General features: G+C 36.2%; 5 protein-coding genes across 7 annotated transcripts; 3 read left to right on the forward strand and 2 right to left on the reverse strand.

The window, feature by feature from the left end:
• The first annotated feature begins 9 nt into the window (after window positions 1-9).
• On the forward strand, window positions 10-2,992 carry h3f3d (H3 histone, family 3D). The gene is made up of 4 exons (XM_048174554.1): window positions 10-147; window positions 1,134-1,280; window positions 1,975-2,128; window positions 2,466-2,992. Exons 2-4 carry the CDS (start codon window positions 1,153-1,155, stop codon window positions 2,592-2,594), a joined length of 411 nt encoding a protein of 136 aa, XP_048030511.1. The 5' UTR covers window positions 10-147; window positions 1,134-1,152; the 3' UTR covers window positions 2,595-2,992.
• A 998-nt stretch (window positions 2,993-3,990) lies between these two features.
• Window positions 3,991-5,128, reverse strand: lg22h16orf91 (linkage group 22 C16orf91 homolog). Its single transcript, XM_048174867.1, has 2 exons — window positions 4,963-5,128; window positions 3,991-4,666 (listed from the first exon to the last, which is right to left on the reverse strand). Exons 1-2 carry the CDS (start codon window positions 5,040-5,042, stop codon window positions 4,318-4,320), a joined length of 429 nt encoding a protein of 142 aa, XP_048030824.1. The 5' UTR covers window positions 5,043-5,128; the 3' UTR covers window positions 3,991-4,317.
• Window positions 5,129-5,289: 161 nt separating this feature from the next.
• Window positions 5,290-14,902, forward strand: LOC125258055 (uncharacterized protein C7orf50 homolog). Its single transcript, XM_048174866.1, has 9 exons — window positions 5,290-5,441; window positions 7,148-7,316; window positions 7,476-7,604; window positions 7,723-7,794; window positions 8,795-8,914; window positions 9,166-9,267; window positions 14,043-14,263; window positions 14,364-14,445; window positions 14,686-14,902. Exons 2-9 carry the CDS (start codon window positions 7,161-7,163, stop codon window positions 14,866-14,868), a joined length of 1,065 nt encoding a protein of 354 aa, XP_048030823.1. The 5' UTR covers window positions 5,290-5,441; window positions 7,148-7,160; the 3' UTR covers window positions 14,869-14,902.
• Window positions 9,768-11,212, reverse strand: LOC125258053 (G-protein coupled estrogen receptor 1-like). The gene has a single exon (XM_048174865.1). It carries the CDS (start codon window positions 11,155-11,157, stop codon window positions 10,000-10,002), a length of 1,158 nt encoding a protein of 385 aa, XP_048030822.1. The 5' UTR covers window positions 11,158-11,212; the 3' UTR covers window positions 9,768-9,999.
• Window positions 14,903-15,895: 993 nt separating the features above from the next.
• Window positions 15,896-21,051, forward strand: decr2 (2,4-dienoyl CoA reductase 2, peroxisomal). Of its 3 annotated transcripts, none has more exons than XM_048175476.1 (10): window positions 15,896-16,056; window positions 16,196-16,303; window positions 17,492-17,560; window positions 17,820-17,871; window positions 17,955-18,090; window positions 18,853-18,977; window positions 19,088-19,181; window positions 19,658-19,762; window positions 19,844-20,099; window positions 20,331-21,051. In XM_048175476.1, the coding sequence occupies exons 2-9, from the start codon at window positions 16,203-16,205 to the stop codon at window positions 20,062-20,064; spliced, it is 903 nt and encodes a 300-aa protein (XP_048031433.1). In that variant the 5' UTR covers window positions 15,896-16,056; window positions 16,196-16,202; the 3' UTR covers window positions 20,065-20,099; window positions 20,331-21,051. The 3 variants fall into 3 exon arrangements, with proteins under 3 accessions (XP_048031433.1, XP_048031432.1, XP_048031431.1); XM_048175475.1 differs by having other exon boundaries at window positions 19,844-20,084; XM_048175474.1 differs by having other exon boundaries at window positions 19,844-20,032.
• The last annotated feature ends 34 nt before the right edge of the window (window positions 21,052-21,085 follow it).

Consider the following 21,085-nt stretch of genomic DNA (forward strand, 5'->3'; position numbering starts at 1 on the left):
AAATTATGCCCCCCTCGCTTCTCCAGCCAATGAGAGACGGCGTGGGCGTGGCTTAACGCGCGCACTGTATAAATGTAGGGCCGCTCGCTCTGCGCGTGACCGACGTTCCTTGTTTTGGGTTTGGCGGATTAACCGAAACAGAAAATCGTAAGTATCTTTAACGGTTGGTTTTAAACTAACAAATACCTATTATATCGTGTATTTAACATATAAAGATCGTATGTATAAAACATTTTAGAGCAGGCCATTTTTCAGTCTGTTCTCGGTGTTTGAATTCGCAAACGGCGGGTTTTTTAGATCCTTTTTGTCGCGGTAGCAACAAGCTAAGCTAACGAGCGTGAGTTCATATTTACTTCTGCTTTATCTCAGAAGTTCTTTCGCTATTTTTAAACGTTAGCTATTTGTTTTTAGTACGTAATTTAACCATACGCGTCGTTTTTTCCTTTATACACTTTCATATGGAGTTATTGAACTGTCGGTGTAGACAAAGAAAAGGCTGTAATTGGTGTTCTTGGGCGCCATGTTACACATAAAGGCAGAAACGTGTCTGTGTCTCATCCTGAGATGGTGGACTTCACTACTGCATAAATCAGAGCTTCCAAATCTCATTTTGCCGGTTATTTATCATCCATTTTGTCATAATTGAAGCGGACATGGCGTATTTGTAGTACTAGTTGCTGAATGGTTGAATGAAACCGACTACCGTTGAAGGTTTTCGCCTTCAGGCAGTGTGTGTGTGTGTGTGTGTGTTGAATGGGACTCTGTTATGTGTGTGTGACCCAGTGTCCCACTGCGAGTAGATCAGCTGATTGTTTCGCCACAACTACACTTGTTTCTACTTGCTTATTTATCCAACTAACTCCGCATGTAACGTTACATTAATTCATAAAAACCGTACGTTTATAGAATTACACACTTTCAAGTATGTTTATCTTTGATCACCTAAAATGGCGTCAGCAAGTTGTACATTAGTAACCAGGATATTGCTAATTCGCCTTTTCTAAACATTAAATGCGTAACTGCGTGACTTTATTATGGGCGGGACTGAAACTGGAGTTTTGTTGTTGATTACGTCATGGCATGCGGAATTCCCCGCGGCTGATGTGTTATTATCTGCTCTTGTCTCTGTTTAGACTGCTTCATTAGAGTGCCATGGCACGTACCAAACAGACTGCCCGTAAATCCACTGGTGGTAAAGCCCCCAGGAAGCAGCTGGCCACCAAGGCGGCCAGGAAGAGTGCGCCGTCTACAGGTGGAGTCAAGAAGCCCCACAGATACCGGTGAGAAACACACACGCTGTTTATATATGCTTGTGTGTGTGTGTATATATGTGCATTAGTGTATATGCATTTAGTTAATTTTATTTTACTTTTTTTAATTTACTTTTTTACTATAAGCATACATTCATGCATGTATATACACTTGCATACATTGTTGAAAAAGCACATGTGTATATATATAGATCACACACATACACATGCTTTTTATATAAATAAAATGCACGTGTATGTATATATAAATATATACACATGCACATGCATTTTATTTATATATAATCAAAATTGTCCTGCATGTAAAATTATATGCATTCACATGTATACAAGCAATCAACCAACAATGTATGCATGTGTATATACATGCATGAATGTATGCTTGTATTAAAAAAGTAAAATATAAATTAACTGTAAATGCATATACACTTACATTGTGTAAGTGTGTGTATATATATATATATATATATATATATATATATATATATATATATATAAAATAAAACACATGTGTATGTATGATATACATTTATTTATATATATAAAAAAAAACTCATATTTGCATGCATTTTATTTATATATAATCAAAATTGTTTAATATTTGTATAATATTTAGTACTTTGCATTTTGTCCCATAGCAACTAAATGCATTGTTCTGCTTTTTTTTTTTTTTTTTTTTTTTTTTTTTTTTTTCCCCTCCCAGTCCAGGAACTGTGGCTCTTCGTGAGATCCGTCGGTACCAGAAGTCCACAGAGTTGCTGATCCGCAAACTTCCGTTCCAGCGTCTGGTTCGTGAGATTGCTCAGGATTTCAAGACCGACTTGCGTTTCCAGAGCGCTGCCATTGGCGCCTTGCAGGTGTGTTTGCTAGTTGTGGATTTTGTATAGCTCTACCTAAAACCTTTTTGTCTTTGAGCCCCCCCATTGTCCACAAAATTTGATGGCCCCCTCAACTCACTGTTTCTACCCAAAATATTTGAGAGCTTGGCATAACAAATTTATATTTGTTATAAAAATAACCAAGTACTTAGAAATATTTAGATTTTTAGTAGTTTTAGCTCATGTTAATGCTTGTTTTGTCTTTTAAAATGGTCATTTTGATGCCCCCTAGTGGTCCCTGGCCTCCAGAACCACTGCTTCAGTCATGATTTATTTTTTTGGTCTACCCTAATAATGATTTCTCTCTGAATTGTAGGAGGCAAGCGAAGCATATCTGGTGGGTCTGTTTGAGGACACCAACTTGTGCGCCATCCACGCCAAACGTGTCACCATCATGCCCAAAGACATCCAGTTGGCCCGTCGAATCCGTGGAGAGCGTGCTTAAACTTTACCATTTACTCAACTTTTTTTTTTTGTGTGTGAAGGAATATATGAGGGAGGGGTTTGTTGTGTGGGGGGGTTGGGAGGGAGGGGCATTGGGGTTCTTACACTCTTGACTATAAATGCCTGTGTAGTTTAAGTTTATTTTTTGTATTTTTTTGGTAGTTGCGGTAGGGGACGGGGTATCTTGTGGTTTAAGCTGATAGTAGGGGGGGCAGTGTCAGAACATTCCGGGAGCTCCTCAGGGTTTTAAAGTTTGTATTTTAGACTTTCATATACCTCTGCCTAGTCTGCATGCTTCATGATGAATTAGAATGTGTCCATTTTATTTCTATCGTTATTATATTGGGTTTCTCTTCTATTGTGGCCATTTGGTTGTAAATAAACTTTCCACTACCTCAATCTTCTGTTGCTGCTCATTTTTTGCCTTCAATTTTGGTTTCACATGAAGTCTTATTTTATATATGTAATGGCTTGAGACATTAAGAATTCTAGATGCTAATGTCCTCCTCAAAGGTCCAACTTTAGTGTGTAATGTTGCTGTATGAGCATAAATGTTTGTCTGCAAAGTTACAACACTTCATAGTTCAATGGAAAGGGATATATTTTACAGAAATCAGGACTACAACAAGCTTCTTTCTAAAATTGATAGAAACCTTGCCCCTGAGAACACAAAGGGGGTGAAGAGGAAGAGTTGTTGTAGTAGAGTGTTGTTGACATGCTGTCATTTTATGCTAAACGAGGATCAATTCAACGCTGGATTTGCACAAAAGATTAATATGACGGCACATGCTAGTCGATGAGTTGAATCAACTCCACAGCAACTACATAAATTTATCCACTAACCATTCAGAAACATCCAGTTTCATTCTAAAAGTTGTAACTTCTTCCTGAGTCTCTCCATCAGTGTCGACTCCGGTTTGAACAATGTAAGGCTGAACACCGTTACTGACAATCCTCATTTTGGCTGCATGAGATTCTCCAGCTTTGTTGTTGTTGAGCTGTTAAAGCTCCGCCCTCTTCTGGAAAGGGGGCAGGAGCAGCAGCTCATTTGCATTTAAAGGGACACACAAAAATGGCGTGTTTTTGCTCACACGCAAATAGGGGCAAATTTGACAAGCTATAATAAATGATCTTTGGGGGATTTTGAGCTGAAACTTCACAGACACATTCTGGAGACACCAGAGACTTATATTACATCTTGTGAAAATGGCATAATAGGTTCCCTTTAAAATGCTCTCTAGGTCCTGAAAATGCTACATTGTTGGCCATGCAAATAACAGCCCCTCATGACTATGTTTTCAAAGTAATATTTCAATTGTAAGTATTTTTAAATAGGTTTAAAGTCATGTTTTAGTTAAAAATTAAATGTCATATAAATTAAAAACCAATTGCTAAAATTATTTTAAATACAGTTTATTATACAGATGTTCTCAATGTTAACTTTCAGTGTGTTCAATCGCGGGTTTCCTGATATTATTTGTAAATCCGCAGTCGCATCACAATTCAGAAGTTTCTCCATTATGCTTACAATTCTTAAATGTCTCTGACTTTTCAATATAAATCTAAACACAGATGATAAAGTTCCCTGCACCAGAGTGTCTGGACGGTCAGTTTGACTTTTCAACAAATTTGATTTCCGACTCCGTTTGGAGAAAGCATTTTACTTCTGAAGGCATCATTAAATGATAAATATACATCACAAATGGAAAATGTCTCTTAAGCCACTATGATGGTTTGTTTTTGACTTCCTCCTGTTCTTCATCAGACAGCAGTCCTGGTAAATGTTCATACAGGTTTTTCTCCAGAGATTCATCCAACTCTGTCTCTTTCCTGAATGCGCACCAGAGGAGGAAGCCCACACCAAAGAGGCTGATGGGTAGAACTTTCCACCAGGGACGCTCGTAGTTGCTGCCCAGCGAACGATCCACATTCCAGGTTCGGTGACTGGCTTTGCTGGTTGAGAACTTGATGGGCTTGGATACTGCTTCATCATCATCATCATCATCATCCGGAGGTTTTCTGGACTGTGCACAACGCTGTGATGTTATAGACAGCATCCTTGTGGCACATGGTCTATAATAAACACACATTACATTTAAACATCTGCTTAAATATCATTAACAACATAACATTTTTGTCAAAAAAAAAAAAAAAAAATGATGTAACACTGAATGAAACTCTAGCCAAGGTCAGCTGACAATTTAAGACATTAAAGAGTGTTTAACGAAATCTGTTCAAGAAATACATTTCCATGATCAACAAAAATGTCTCAATTAATTATTAAAGGTTATCACAAATTGGCTACTCAAACCCTATTGAGGTGAATGACGGTTATTTCATAATATATACAAGAATAAACATTCACTTGCCTTAAATTCACAGTCCTTCGGCTTGTAAAAACATTGTGACCTAAAGAAAGTCGCGATAAATGAAAGCAGACTTTTGACATCTTAAAGGCTTCTTCACTCTCAGGTCATGTAACGTGCGCTACTGTAAACTCTACCCGGGAGGAAACTACAATTAACTGAAATGTAGTTCCGCTTTGATCTTTAGACGTTTTAAAGATAATAATTTGTCTGATAACTTCAAATATATTCTAGGTTTGTACGTAATAATATAAATATATAATCGTTAAAGTGTATTCTAATAAAGTGTAAAGTGTATTCTAAGATTACGTGACAGAGAATTTAAGAACTACATAACCCAGAGTTCCGAGTGTCAACCAATCAGAGATGCATATTTTGCATAGCCGCAGCAACGTCATCAAACGTGGTCTAGATTCCGTTTTCATGGCGCTGCCCGTTCACACGTGAATCTGAGAAAGCACTGGAATATTTTTGTTTGGCTTGTGAGTAAACTTAATACGCAATTATTATTAACTCGATCAACTTGTAAATTGGTTTATGTGTGCTGGCTGGTTTAAAGTGCATTGTATACATTTATATTTGAATGAGTTAAAAACCGCATCTAAGGCTGAATTTATTTGAACATACAGTAAAAATGTGAAATATTATTACAATTTAAAATGTAATTAATTCCTGTGATTTTCAGCATCATTACTCCAGTCTTCAGTGTCACATGATCCTTCAGAAATCATTCTAATATGATGATTTGATGCTCTAGAAACATTTATTATTATTATCAATGTTGGAAACAGTTGTGCTGCTTCATATTTTTGTGGAAACTGTGATACTTTTTTTTCAGGATTCTTTGATGAATAGTAAGTTCAAATGAACAGCATTTATGTTAAATATAAAGCTTTTGTGACATTATTTAAAGGATTAGTTCACTTTCAATTTAAAATTTCCTGATAATTTACTCACCCCCATGTCATCCAACATGTCCATGTCCTTCTTTCTTCAGTCGAAAAGAAATTACGTTTTTTGATGAAAACATTCCAGGATTATTCTCCTTATAGTGGACTTCAATGGCCTCCAAATGGTTGAAGGTCAAAATTACAGTTTCAGTGCAGCTTCAAAGCGTTCTGCACGATCCCAGACAATAAATAAGGGTCTTATCTAGAGAAACCATCAGCCATTTTCTAAAAATTTTATTTTTATTTTAGATATTCAGATTTTCTGATTCTTAGAATTGTAAAATTCCAGCAGTGTGGACACTGCTAAGTGTATTACTGCCCTCCACAGGTCAAAGTTTGAACTAATTGTTATATACTTGCACTATCATATTGTATATGGCAATTTAATTCAAACTTTAACCTGTGGAGGGCAGTAATACACTTAGCAGTGTCTACACTGCCGGAATTCAAATAGAGAAGAAGAAGAGAGCTAGTTCAAGGTGAGCATTTATGGTTAAAACGTATAAAATAAAAAAAAAAATAGAAAATGGCCGATGGTTTTTCTCGATAAGACCCTTACTGTGTGTTCACACCGCCGGCGGCGAGAGCGTCAAAGTGACAGGACGTCATTCATTTCCAATGAGAGCCGGTGACGAGCTCCGGTGAGAGTGGGGCGGCGCGTCTTGGGCGGTGAGAGCGTCGAGGAGAGTTGAAATCAAGTCAACTTTATGGTAATGAGCTATGACGCGGTTCGGCGGCAACCAATCGGAATGTAGAGGTCCTCGCTTGAGAGGATTCCGATTGGTTGCCACAACTTGTCATTTACTTTGACCCTCCCGCCGGTGGCTGTTTGAACGAACAGTACAGTGTTGTTGGCAGGCTGGCCACGGCGAATGTTGACGCTCTCGCAGGCGGCGGTGTGAACGCACAGTTATTCCTCATCTGGGATTGTGTAAAATGTTTTGAAGCTGCACTGAAACTGTAATTTTGACCTTCAACCATTTGGAGTCCATTGAAGTCCACTATATGGAGAATAATCCTGGAATGTTTTCATCAAAAACCTTAATTTCTTTTCAACTGAAGAAAGAAAGACATGAACATCTTGGATGACATGGGGATGAGTAAATTATCAGGAAATTTTAATTTGAAAGTGAACTAATCCTTTAAGTGACAGTCTGTCACTTTTGCTCAATTTATACACTTTTGTACAGCAGTATGTATTAATCAAATCCAAACTAATGCTATTCTTTTCCACTCAGATCTTTTGCCACGATGAAGAGTCAAGCTCTTGTACCTCAATCTGATTCTCTCAAGAAAAAGAAAGTCAAACACAATGTAGATGAAATCACATGTGTACAAGATGAGAGAAAAGAGGAGATGAATGGCAAGAAAAAGAAAAAGAAGAAGAAGAGCGAGGCTGATGATGAGGTGTGTGGTAATAATAGTACTTTATGATTTGGCTGATGTCAGATAATAATAGATAGATCCCCATATCAAATGATCTTGAGCTTTCAGCAGAGACCAGAAGATGAATTGTGTTTCATAATGTGTATAAGTGAATGTTTGATTTGTGTTTGTAATTCTCAGGTGTGTGAACATACAGAAAACATTTCAGAGAAGAATACACAGATGATTCAATCTGCTGACACAAACACCCATGAGGAAAACACTGAGATACACAAACATAAGAAGAAGAAGAAGAAAAGGAAAGCTGAGGTAGCTGATGATTATTTTGCTCATATATATATGATTGTTTAAATTAATGTAAGAAGTTTACTCTGCATTTAATATTTTACACTCATGCCAATATTTATTTGTTTTTTGGAAATTAAAGGAGCTTGAAACAAGTACACACTTAAATGGAGATCAAGAAGAGAATATACACAAGAAGAAAAAGAAGTCTGAAGTGAGTGAAAGTATTTCCTTTTTTAAAGTACTGCATATGAAAATACACTGTTTATCTGAAAGACAAAATGTAGAAACTAAAATCTATTTGAGGTAAAATCACCATATAGTCTGCGTATATACAGTATATTAGAGCTGCAAGATTCTGAATAAATTGAGAATCACGATTTTGTTTTTGTTTAAAATAGAGATCACGATTCTGAAAAGACAACTATACAAAATATCACATCATTTACTAGAGTTTCAGACAAAATGTGAATTGCTGGAGTCTATTTAAAACATATTTAGTTAGAATGGTTTTTAAATCGGTAGTGAAACAATGATATTAAAGACTAGTTAGAAGTGTTGTGGTTTTTAAACTTGTTTCGGTGAAACAGTGTTGTGAATGATTCAATGACTCACTCATAAAGACTACTTGTTTCGGTGAAGAAACAGTGTTGTGAATGATTCAATGACTCACTCATAAAGACTACTTGTTTCGGTGAAGAAACAGTGTTGTGAATGATTCAATGGCTCACTCATAAAGACTACTTGTTTCGGTGAAGAAACAGTGTTGTGAATGATTCAATGACTCACTCATAAAGACTACTTGTTTCGGTGAAGAAACAGTGTTGTGAATGATTCAATGACTCACTCATAAAGACTACTTGTTTCGGTGAAGAAACAGTGTTGTGAATTATTCAATGACTCACTCATAAAGACTACTTGTTTCGGTGAAGAAACAGTGTTGTGAATGATTCAATGACTCACTCATAAAGACTGTGATGAAACAGTGTTTTTTAAACAAATCTCCTGAATGATTCAGTGACAAATTTATATATATTTTAAGTCTCTTGTTGAAATTGATACAATCTTTGTGTAGCATCATGTTTTCAAAAGGTGATTTGCTCTATTTTGATCGCTACCGTAGACATCAGTGTTTATATCCAAACTATAAACTTGTCAAAGGTTTAATAGGTTTAATAATATATATATAAATGATCTGTCTTGTGTGTTTTCAGGTATGTGTTCCTGTAGAAAATACTACAGAGGAACCGCAGGATACTGAACAGCTGGAGGACATACACAAGCAGGAAGATCACACAAAGAAGAAGAAGAAGAAGAAGATAAGAAAACACAAGGTGATGAGAAATACTTTGATTTTTTATTTTATGTTTGTCCAAGTTTTGGAATGATGGGCAATGCTGTCAAGAGAGTTGATGCTGAATCCTTGTGCTGTAAAATGCATGAATCTCTTTATTATAACAGAATACATAAACATTTTCTAGTCCACTGTAATTAATTTGAATTGCTGTTAGAGAGCTAATATATTAGATATGATTTTATTTGAATGCTGTGAATATTTATTTTAATAGACATTTTGAATTTGCAGGATTCTGAAGCTGCTGTTCCTGAATCAGATCCAGTGACGCCACAGGAAGAAGAAACAAATACACACGCTGCTAAAGAGAGAGCAGAGAAAAGTACAGCTGAGGTGAGTACAGTTTAAAGTGGTTATTTATGAAATGATCCTCAACTCCCACAGTATTATGTATTACCATATGGGGTAACACTTACAATAAGGTCTCATTAGTCATCATTAATACATTAATTAAAATGAGCAATATGTTTTTACAGTTTTGTTTAACCTTTGCAAATATTACTTAATAAAAATACAGTTCATTGTCTGTTCATGGTTAACAGATACAGTGTTTAATTTTAAAAATGTGTCATTAAATGTAGACATTACCATTAATGACGATTTTTTTTTAAAAACTGTTTTTAAAAGAAGTATCTTCTGCTCACCAAGGCATTTATTTGATCAAAATACAGTAAAAACTGTAATATTGCAAAATATTTTAATTTTATTAAAATGTAATTTATTCCTGTGATCAAAGCTGAATTTTCAGTCTTCAGTGTCACATGATCCTTCAAAAATTATTCTAATATGCTGCTCAAGAAACATTTCTGATTATTATATTAATATTGAAAAGTTTGCTGTTTAATTTTTTTGTGGAAACCATGATAAATTTTTTCAGGATTATTTGATGTAAAGAAAGATCAAAAGAATAGCATTTATTTGAAATAGAAATCTTTTTGTTTTTACTGTCATATTTGATCAATTTTTAGGCAGTCTTGCCTAATATATTATTTTCTGTCAAAAAAAGATTTTACAAAGACTTTTTACAATGGACACTTGTCCTGTGCCATTACAACATGACTATGTTTATCCCACTCTGTCACACACACACTCTCGACCCTCCTCGCCGCTCCTGAGGTCACACTCTTCCTCCTCCTCATTCTCATGCGAGCAGGAATGGTGCACGTTTGTGCAAGTGACGCACGGACAGGGTGGGGTCGCGCTTGCGTTCTGCATGCGTGTATGCAGGCAGCGCACGTGGTGCGCAACAAACACTTGCAGTTTCTGTCTGAAGGTGTTTCCCAGCAGGCTGTAGACGAGCGGGTTCAGGCAGCTGTTGGCGCAGGCCGCCAAGGTCACCACGTGTCCCGTCAGTGGGTAGCGCTGCCACAACGTGTGGTTTCCGCGTCGCCGTGAGGCCTCTGTGTCGCCTCTCAAAAGATGCACACTGATGAAGACGTTCTCCGGAAGCCAGCACACAAAAAACACACTCACAGCCGCAATTATCATGCGCAAGGCTTTGGTTCGCTGCAGCCTTTCAGAGCGCAGCAGCACGCGTGCGATCAGGGTGTAGCAGACGCCCATCACGCAAAAAGGCAGGGCGAATCCTAGCGTCACCTCCAGCCATTGCACTTCAGCCACACCAGCAAAACAGAAGCCACGCCCCCAGCCGTGATACGCGTGCGCAGTAGCGAATGGAATCAGCGTGCACAGGGTGGCCGCCGCCCAAATGGTCGCGCAAGCCCTATGGGCGACGCGCGAACGGTGTTGGACGGAAACATTTTTAGGTAGCGCACGCGTGCTGAGGCCGGTCAGCGCAAGGCAGCGGTCCAGACTCATCCAGGTGAGCGAAAACACGCTGCTGTACATGTTGACCTGCAGGAAGATGGCCATGCAGGAGCACAGCACTGCGTCGTCGTAGTAGTGCGCGCTCAGATTGAACACCTCGATTAGCGAGTCCAGCACCAGCACCAGGTCGGCCAGAGCCAAATTAGTGAAGTATAGATCAGGGGTGCTCATCCGCTGACGAGGGTCGAAGTTCACCAGCAGTATCAGGATGTTACCCACAAGGCCGAGCGGGAAGAGCAGGATGGTGTAGATGCAGGAGAGGAGAAGATTTATGGCGTAGGTGTCCGGGGAGGTGGAGTTCGTGTCGTTGACCCAGGGCAGCGTGGACTGATTTGGATGGATGGTGGGGTCAAAAGTCATGGGATCTTCCATCATCTTCCCCTCTATCACTTCCATTGTCACATAGTGAAGAAATATACCGGAGTTTTCTGCATTTTTTTTTCTCCTTTTCAAGTACTAAAATGCACAAAGACACATGCAAATTGATGTTAAACTACTAATCTTGATGCATGTTCCAAAATTCCAAATTTGTATTTAAAGAAAATTTTCCCATGATTTACTCACCCTCAAGCCATCCTAGGTGTATATGACTATATTCTTTCAGACAAACACAATCAGAGTTATATTAAAAAAATTTCCTGAGTCTTCCAAGCTTGATAATGGTAGTGAAGGGGGGTTGAGATTTTGAAGCCCAAAAAAGTGCATCCATCCATCATAAAAGTAGTCCACATGGCTCCAGGGGGTTGATAAAGGCCTTCTGAAGCGAAGCAATGTGTTTTTGTAAGAAAAATATCCATATTTAAAACTTTATAATCTATACTTGGCTTCCTGTAATGGCCATATGTTAGTCTAGTTCAGGCGGAAGAGTGACCCCTGACCCAACTCATGACATATTGTAGTGTTGTCAAAAGTGCCGACTTTGATACCAAGTTTATGAATTCACTGAACAGCGCTCAAAGCTTCATATTTTTTAAATTTCAGTACCGACTTAGTACCGAAGTCGAAAAATGGTCTAGAAGGGTTGTCCCTATTCTCTTAATGAGTAATGGGTGTGTTTTGGGCGTAACGTGCAATAAACCAAAAAGAGTCTCATTTCCCATTCCCTTTAAAAGCCAATTGCACTTGCGCCATGGCGGATTCGCTATTTACATGGCGGAATTTGAAAGCAGAAAAACTGAACACTTCTCTAGTGAGGAAACGGATTGGACCATCTACGGGACAAGCCGGATTCCACCAAAGCGTTTTTATCTTTATGCACACATTAATAATCTTTTTACATTGTAATCCTTTTATTTTTAGTATTTGGTATGTTTGTGTGCTGCTGCGCTTCCCTCTGTGCGTGTAATAAGCAGCGCATGCGCGCCTATAGGTGCATATTACTAACGCGCCCTTTAAATAACAAAAAAATATTGCAACATTGACCTAGGTTTCAGTTGGTCAATGGCGCGATCTATTTCAGTTCCTTTAAAATAGCAACACGCCAACAATGCACCTGAACACACCTCATTTTCAGACAAGCACGCCCATGTGCGAACAGATGGGCGCAAATGCATTTGCTATTTAAACAACGTGGCACAGGACATTAAAATGATAACTGTGTTGGGCTGAAACGAGCAAAAAACAGTGATTATAGTTTATACCCAGCGCTTTGCTTCAGATGGTCTTTATTAACCCCATGGAGAAGTATGGATTACTTTTATGATGGATGGATGTGCTTTTTTGGGCTTTAAAATCGCAAGCCCCATTCACTCCCAATATAAAGCTTGGAAGAGCCAGGATATTTTCTCCGATTTTGTTCGTCTGAAAGAAGATACACCTAGGATGGCTTGAGAGTGAGTAAATCATGGGATAAGTTTAATTTCTGGTTGAACTATCCCTTTACGTTGCAGTCACATTTACCGTTGCTCGGTGAGTTGACAGTGAACGATACTTCCACAGAATTTATTAATAATTTGTTAATGCTAATTTCTACATTTACTAATGAATTTTTAAACAAAAAGTTGTAGTAAAAATATTAGTTGCAGTCACGGTAAACATTGCTTGGCGAAATCCAGTTATTCCAATAGGAATATGCTCGATTGGGAGTTTCGTATGAGGACGAAAAATTTCCCCATGCAGATTTCGCACATTTTCAAGTCGGTCACATGAATTTTTAGTGCTGACCAACAAAAAGCTGCTTGGTTTGAAACTTGATCGCTTTATACATCGCTACACTATTTACACTAAACAATGGATTTGCCTGCATAATTTCACTAATGTGAATTATGCAGATTTTGTTTATTTTCACTAGTAATACAGCTGATAGTTTGAAATTAAACTGTCAAAATAATCATCTTACCGTATGTATTGTGTTATTGTCTTTTATCCATGTTTATTAAGCTGTCCTTCTGGTTTGTTCTTGTATGCATGTATATATCCTTTAAGGTCATGAAGAAATAAATGTAGAAGTCTAACATTTGTTTTTATTAGTTTCTTTCTCTGTTCTTCTCCCGAAGGAGCAGACGTCTCTCCTGCTGAATTCTTGCTGTCTCATGTACAAATACGTAAATACAGGAGGGCCAGGTTATGCCAAACAGACATGTACAATGGCCGCCTTTGTTTACCCCAAACAATATGGTAGATAAATGCTCGATTAGCTCCTCTGAAGATATAGGGCTGCATAGTGAAGGAGAACTTGTGTATTTGTGTGTGTGATGATGGGCAAATTCTTCAAGTGTTGCTACTCCAAATGACTAAACTAAAACTAAAATAAAAATAAATTACAGCTAAATAGAAATTTTTTTTTTTTTTAAAAACTAGTAAAAATGACAAAAGCACTTAACAAAATTACTAAAAATTAAACTAAAATTAAAATGAAACTGAAAATATAAAAAAAATACTATAATAGTGTATAAATAATACTAAAATAATACTGGTGCTTCTGTCTTAAACATGACTATTATTGGCTCTTATGATAAAAGCATCTGCTTTATGAATAAATATTTTGTAAATGGTATTTTAATTGATAATCATTTCCAAATTGTTTTTCAATTTAAGCATGAAAAATGGATTTCTGATGAAATTAAGCAGTTCTATAAACCTAAATGCATTTTTGTTTGTTCTTTACCATGATTGAATTAAAAATTTTGGGGTTGGTAAGTTATATTTTTTAAAGAAATTAACTTATATTCAGCGATGACAAATTACATTGATGAAAAGTGACAGTAAAGACATTTATAATGTTAAGATATAATGTTCTATTAATCAATGAATCTCGAACAACACATGATTTTCTGTCTCAGAGTTCTGGAGATGTGTGTGAACCGTCTGGAGTGGAGGATGGAAATGGCTCCGATGGAGAGGAAGAACTGAGTCCTGAGGAGAAACGAGTGCTGGAGAGGAAGGTGAAGAAGATTCTGAAAAAGGAGGAGAAGAAGAAGCTGAAGGAAGAAGGCAAATACACAAAACCGGAGAAGAGCAAGTCAAGCGTTAAAGAGAAGCAGGCGCTGGAGTACCTCACATGGTAGAACATAAACATCACTATTTTCATACATGTAAATGTTTCCTTATTCTACCAGAGATTGTTAAACATGGTTTTAACTGATTTGTTTTATGTTTGTTAGCTGGTCTGAGAAACGAGAAGAATGGAAGTTTAATAAAAACAGTCAAACCTGGTTACTGCATCACATGTATGACAGCGTGAAGGTATAAGAAACATCACAATCATCTCTACAACATTCCACTTTACACACTTTTTACATTAATAAAACATGAAGCACATGCTTTTCTACTAATATCCTTTGTGTTTTAAAGGGATTGTATCATTCTTTTTTTGTGTGTGGCAAAAAAATGTACTTTTTTACACTCAGTTTGAAACCCCTCTCTCTCTAGAATTAATTTTTGCTTTTTTTTTTTTTGCTTCATCTGCATTTCTCTCTATCTCAGGTGTCTGACGATCATTTTGAGGTGTTGTTATCGTATCTCGACGGTCTACGTGGAACGGCACGAGACTCAACACTACAGAAAGCTGAAGCGATTGTGCGATGGGAAGGACAAGGAGAAGAGGCAGATACAGCAGATGCTGAAAAGAGGAAACTGAGAGCCAAGCAGGTCGTCCAGATGCTGTGATGGACCCGATCATTAAACAAAATATCAAAAATGACCGTTTTCTGTGTTTGTATGAATCTGTCATTTATACATGTTCACCCATTCAAATGAGTAGACATAAAGGATTAGTTCACTTTCAAATTAAAATTTCCTGATAATTTACTCACCCCCATGTCATCCAAGATGTTCATGTCTTTCTTTCTTCAGTCGAAATGAAATTAAGGTTTTTGATGAAAACATTCCAGGATTTTTCTCCATATAGTGGACTTCAATGGAGCCCAAACAGTTGAAGGTCAAAATTGCAGTTTCAGTGCAGCTTCAAATCATTCTACACGATCCCAGACGAGAAATGAGGGTCTTATCTAGAGAAACCATCGCTCATTTTCTAAAAAAATAAATAAAATTATATACGTTTTAACCATAAATGCTCGTCTTGGACTAGCTCTCTTCTTCTTCTCTATTTGAATTCCAGCAGTGTAGACTTTACTAAGTATTACTGCCCTCCACAGGTCAAAGTTTGAACTAAATTGTCATAGACAATATGCTAGTGCAAGTATATAACAATTAGTTCAAACTCTTGGATGACATGGGGGTGAGTAAATTATCAGGAAATTTTAATTTGAAAGTGAACTAATCCTTTAATGTCTCAGCCTGTAAATATGTACAACATGACTTAACATGAAATAAAATGATTGCTGTGGTTTTTACCTATAGCCTGTTGTTGTTGTTGTTTATCATATTTTAAAATGTAACAAGGTTGGTCTTCCCTCTGTCTAACGTTTTTTTAGTACTTCACAGACAAAAAAAGTATCATAAAAGGTCCATGGTACCACATTAATATTATTTTGCCTTATGTAAATACCATGGTACACCAATGTGCTAATCATTCTGATGCTATCAGTGCTTTTATGAGAAACGTGCCCTATGTTTGTCGTTCAGGAGAGCATTTATGGTTATTTACTGTGTACAAATATAAACAATTTTTGTCATAACGTTAAAATAATACATGACTTTTACACTCGGCCTAACGGCTGCCGCTAGTAACATTAGCCTACATTTCCCATAATGCCGTACGTTGTCACGTTCGTTTGACGTCACACGCATCTCACCAGGTACAGAAGTCCATCGTGCAGAATGAAAACAACTGTTGCATAAACTTCATTAATAACCTGGGAGCTGATCGCATGTGCAAACGGATCCACATTTTGGGTAATGTAACTCTGAACTTTATTTCACGCGTTGTTGTGACTTTTAGTAGATGTGGATTTTTCGTAGTTCAGCTGTTATTTGCAGTATGAACAAAAGATGAGTTTTTACATGGTTTTTGGTGCTTTATGTGGTTATTTAGAAGAATCATGGCAGAGAAACCTCAGCTGGTCAATAATTCACCAGAGGACATCGAGACTGATGAGTGTATGAGCTCATACACACACATCTACAGCCCTAATCTGCTCATGTAAGCTCAATAAACACCTTTGAGTTTTCATTTTTACATTGGAAGTCTCTACATTGATCAGAGACTATCTGTGCATATACATATCTGTGCATATAAGTATTATTATAAAAAGTAAATTTTATATATATATATATATATATATATATATATATATACACACACTACCAGTCAAAAGTTTGGAAACATTACTATTTTTAATGTTTTTGAACGAAGTCTCTTATGCTCATTAAAGCTGCATTTATTTCATAATAAATACAGAAAAAACAATAATATTGTGAAATATTACAATTTAAAATTATGGTTTTCTATTTTAATATACTTTAAAATATAATTTATTTCTGTGATGCAAAGCTGAATTTTCAGCATCATTACTCCAGTCTTCAGTGTCACATGATCCTTCAGAAATCATTCTAATATGATGATTTGATACTCAATTATTATCATGTTGAAAACTGTTGTGTTGCTTAATATTTTTTTGGAACCTGTGATACTTTTTTTGGGATTCATTGATGAATAAAAGGTTAAAAAGAACAACATTTATTCAAAATATAAATCTTTTCTAGCAATATAAATCTTTACTATCAATTTTTATCAATTTAACACATCCGTGCTGAATAGAAGTATTAATTTCTTTCAAAAAAAAAAAAGAAAGAAAAAAATTACTGACCCCAAACTTTTGAACGGTAGTGTATTTTGTTACAAAGGATTTCTATTTTAAATAAATTCTGATATTTTTAAACTTTTTATTCATCAAAGAATCCTGAAAAAGTATCACGGGTTATAAAATAATATTAAGCAGCACAACTGTTTCCAACATTGATCATAAATCATCATATTACAATGATTTCTGAAGGATCATGTGACACTGAAGACTGGAGTAATGATGCTAAAAATTCAGCTTTGCATCACAGAAATAAATTACAGTTTAAAGTATATTAAAATAGAAAAACATAATTTAAAATTGTAATAATATTTCACAATATTATTGTTTTTTCTGTATTTATTATTAAATAAATGCAGCCTTAATGAGCATAAGAGACTTCATTCAAAAACATTAAAAATAGTAATGTTTCCAAACTTTTGACTGGTAGTGTGTATAATACATACATATATATATATATATATATATATATATATATATATATAATATTTACTTTTTATAATAATACATAATGTGTGTGTTTGCAGTGATCAGGTGGCCTTTATAACCGGCGGAGGTTCAGGTATTGGATTCAGAATAGCAGAAGTCCTGATGCGGTGAGTTGTCAGTGATTTTTTTCCCCACTGTAGTTTCTCGCTGTCAACACTTTGTCTATGACCGAACCTTTTAATCTGACACTTTGACTCATGACTTACCATTTATATATTGATCTTTAACCTTTGTGACCTTCGGTAACAATAGTCAACAGTCTTCTCAAGCCTGCATCTTTAAATTCATCTGAATATGTTTTCTGATGTTCATGCAAAAGTCGTATTTTTTACTTTATTTCTTTTCCTCCTATAACAATTCATTCAGGCATGGTTGTGACACGGTCATTGCCAGCAGAAATCTGGAGAAACTCTCTGAGGTACTGTCTCAACAAATCTCCAATAATTACTCTTTCTTTGATAAAGAGAAATGCATCTTTTTGTGTGTGTGTGTTTATTTTAGGCAGCGAAGAAGTTAACCAGCACTACAGGCAGGCGATGTTTGCCGATAGCAATGGATGTGCGTCAACCAGAGACGATTTCTGCTGCCATGGATGAAACACTGAAGACATTTGGACGTGTTGACATACTTATTAACAGTAAGGATTAAGTTGGAAGTTGCCAGAGGTTAAACACAGTGCTTTAACATTAAAAAAAATTATATAATGCCCCAAACATAGTGTATTACCAAAGAGATCTTGAGATGGATATCAACCAGCTAACAACCTCTGACCAAGTTTCACTTTATCAGTCTCTAATGTGATTACATAATATACGAGCGCATGTACTTTTGTACGTAGTTAGGCCGTCTACTAGTACTCTTACATCAGCTCTCCTTTTCCAGGAAAATTACATTTATCCATTATTGTGTCCTTAAATGTAGTACTCAGGATAATTTTATATATATATATATATATATATATATATATATATATATATATATATATATATATATATATATATATATATACACACACACACACACACACACACACACACACACACACACACACACACACATACTTTAATAGCTTCAACAATTGATTGCCAATTAAGTTTAGAATACAATGAACCAATTAGATTAGGTCAGATAGCTGCTAATGCTGGATATTTTGATGAATCGAAAATTTAATTTTTTTCTATGTATAAACTGTTTATATAATAAATATGTTTTCGTAGTTTGTGTTATCCCTTATCAGTGCAAAATTATCACAAATTAAAAAGGATTCATGCCAATATTGTCCAAAACCCCACTTTTCTAGGGCGTTTCCAAACTTTTGGCGGGCAGTGTACATACTTATACATGTATACATATATTATTTATGTACGTTTGGTGGTTTATATTTTTTTTTCTTTCTCAGATGCTGCAGGTAATTTCTTGTGCCCTGCTACATCGTTGTCATTTAACGCCTTCAAGACAGTAATGGAGATCGACACCATGGGAACTTTCAACACTAGTAAAGTGGTCTATGAAAAATGGTTCAAGGTATAGATTTTTATTACCAAAATATATTAAATCTTATTTTTTTTCCTCACATGTGATCAGTGATTTATAGTCAGTGTCTCATTGTTTGTGGCTTTATTTTTCTCTCTCAGGATCATGGCGGCTCCGTTGTCAACATTTCGGCCACACTGGGGTACAGAGGTCAGGCTCTCCAGGTGCATGCTGGGTCAGCGAAGGCTGCAAATGGTCAGTGCTCTTTCTGGTTGATGTTTTGGTATAAGTGTCTGTTTGACTGTTTTATAAAGTCATATGATTGCTTTTATAAATGTTAGAATATATAGTATTTAAAAGAGTAACAGTGTTACACAATAAATAAAAACAAAAACATGCAAAAGACAATATAGTATGCAGATTAATAAATCAAGCTAGTATGAAGGGTGATGTTGCTCCAAGTCACTTTGGATAAAAAATGTAAATAAAAGAACACCATATTACGGCATGAAAATGCAATGAAATCAAAATTGCTCCCATTTATCTGTTTATTTTATTTCATGTTGCTGGTCTTATTGTGAATGATTGATTCATACATGCATATATTTTTAATAATTTTTTTTGACCGCATCATGACAGTTCATGCTGACTGTTAAAGGATATTAGATGTTCTATAGGCTGAAAAAATGATAAAATAATGACTAATTATCTGCATATGTATGTGTTTGTAGATGCCATGACAAGGCACTTGGCGGTCGAGTGGGGCCCCAGTGGTGTGAGGGTGAACACAGTGGCCCCAGGGCCCATCTCTGGCACAGAGGGATACCGTAGACTGGGTAAGAGCAGTTATGTGTGTAGCCAAAGCCGAGTGTCTCTATTTCTTTATCACTTTCAATTTTATCCTCTTCTTCTTTCAGGTGGTTCACATGCCGAGACAGCAGGGGCTTTCCGCAGCATCCCGTTGCAAAGAGCCGGCAATAAGACGGAGATTGCACATGCGGTTCTTTTCCTGGCCAGCCGCGCTGCTTCATACGTCACTGGAACGATACTGGTCGCCGACGGAGGGGCGTGGCTCACCTCGGCCAATGACGTGGAACGGCTGCTGGGTATTATCTCATCTCGCTCTGCAAAACTATGAACAGACAGCACCGCACACAGGTGTGTGTGCGTGAGGTAGAAGATGCGTGTTTGCTAGATATAAAGGTCTCAAGTAATTAATAAAAATCTTTTTATATAACTATGCTAATTATTAGAAGGCTCGAACGCACTTACGAGAATTTATTTTTCCAAATATGTGATCTGGTGAGCAAAACAATCAAATTTATCTGCCACTGTGTGATTGACTGTGGGTAATATCTTGGTATATAAGATCTCATCGTAACTTCTCTTCCCTTGTGTTTCTAGGTTTTTGGTCGGCGGAGAAAAGAAAGGATAAATAGCATGACTGAAGAGGATGAAATAACGGTTGATCAGGCCAACATCTGTGTGATGATAATTGTTGAAGCTCACAAAACATGTTCAGATTATTTTCACCCTCAAAAACCAAAGTAAACAATAAGAAATTATATTCTGCGTAAAGATAAACAAGCCTATTTTCAGGCTTTGTTGCGTTGTGACACTGTATTAAAATGAAGCACATTTCCACCCCAAATTAAATTTTTATAATGTTCTGTTATACTTTCTGAGTTGTTTTTCTCATTCTTATCATTAGATTTTAAGCATAAATTAATGTCAGTACAAAAAAATTATTGTTTTAATCATTATTTTCCCCCCTTCCTTTATGGTAATGAGAAAATAGACTGCAGTTTATGCAAATATATTTTCTTTTGATTTTGAGGTGAGATATGAAAGATGTGTTCATGACTGAAATTTAAGTCATATAGTATATTTATAGATCCTGCTGAACTGCATTTTCATTACATAGCAGTTGTCAGATATTTCAAGCATGTTTAACCATGTTTTAGTAATTATTCAAAATGTCTATTTTACTCCTGGTAAGCATTACGTAAATTAGTGGCTTTTTTTTTTTTTTTTTTTAATTTTCAGCTACAATACATTGTGTAAAAAAGGTAAATATTGTATTCTTATATACATAAGTTTTCATAATAAATCTTTTATAATGCTACTTTTTCGGTGTTTGTTATTAGCTGTTACGTCTT

The sequence above is a fragment of the Megalobrama amblycephala genome, linkage group LG22, assembly GCF_018812025.1.
Source record: "Megalobrama amblycephala isolate DHTTF-2021 linkage group LG22, ASM1881202v1, whole genome shotgun sequence".
In the NCBI taxonomy this organism is placed as follows: Eukaryota; Metazoa; Chordata; class Actinopteri; order Cypriniformes; family Xenocyprididae; genus Megalobrama; species Megalobrama amblycephala.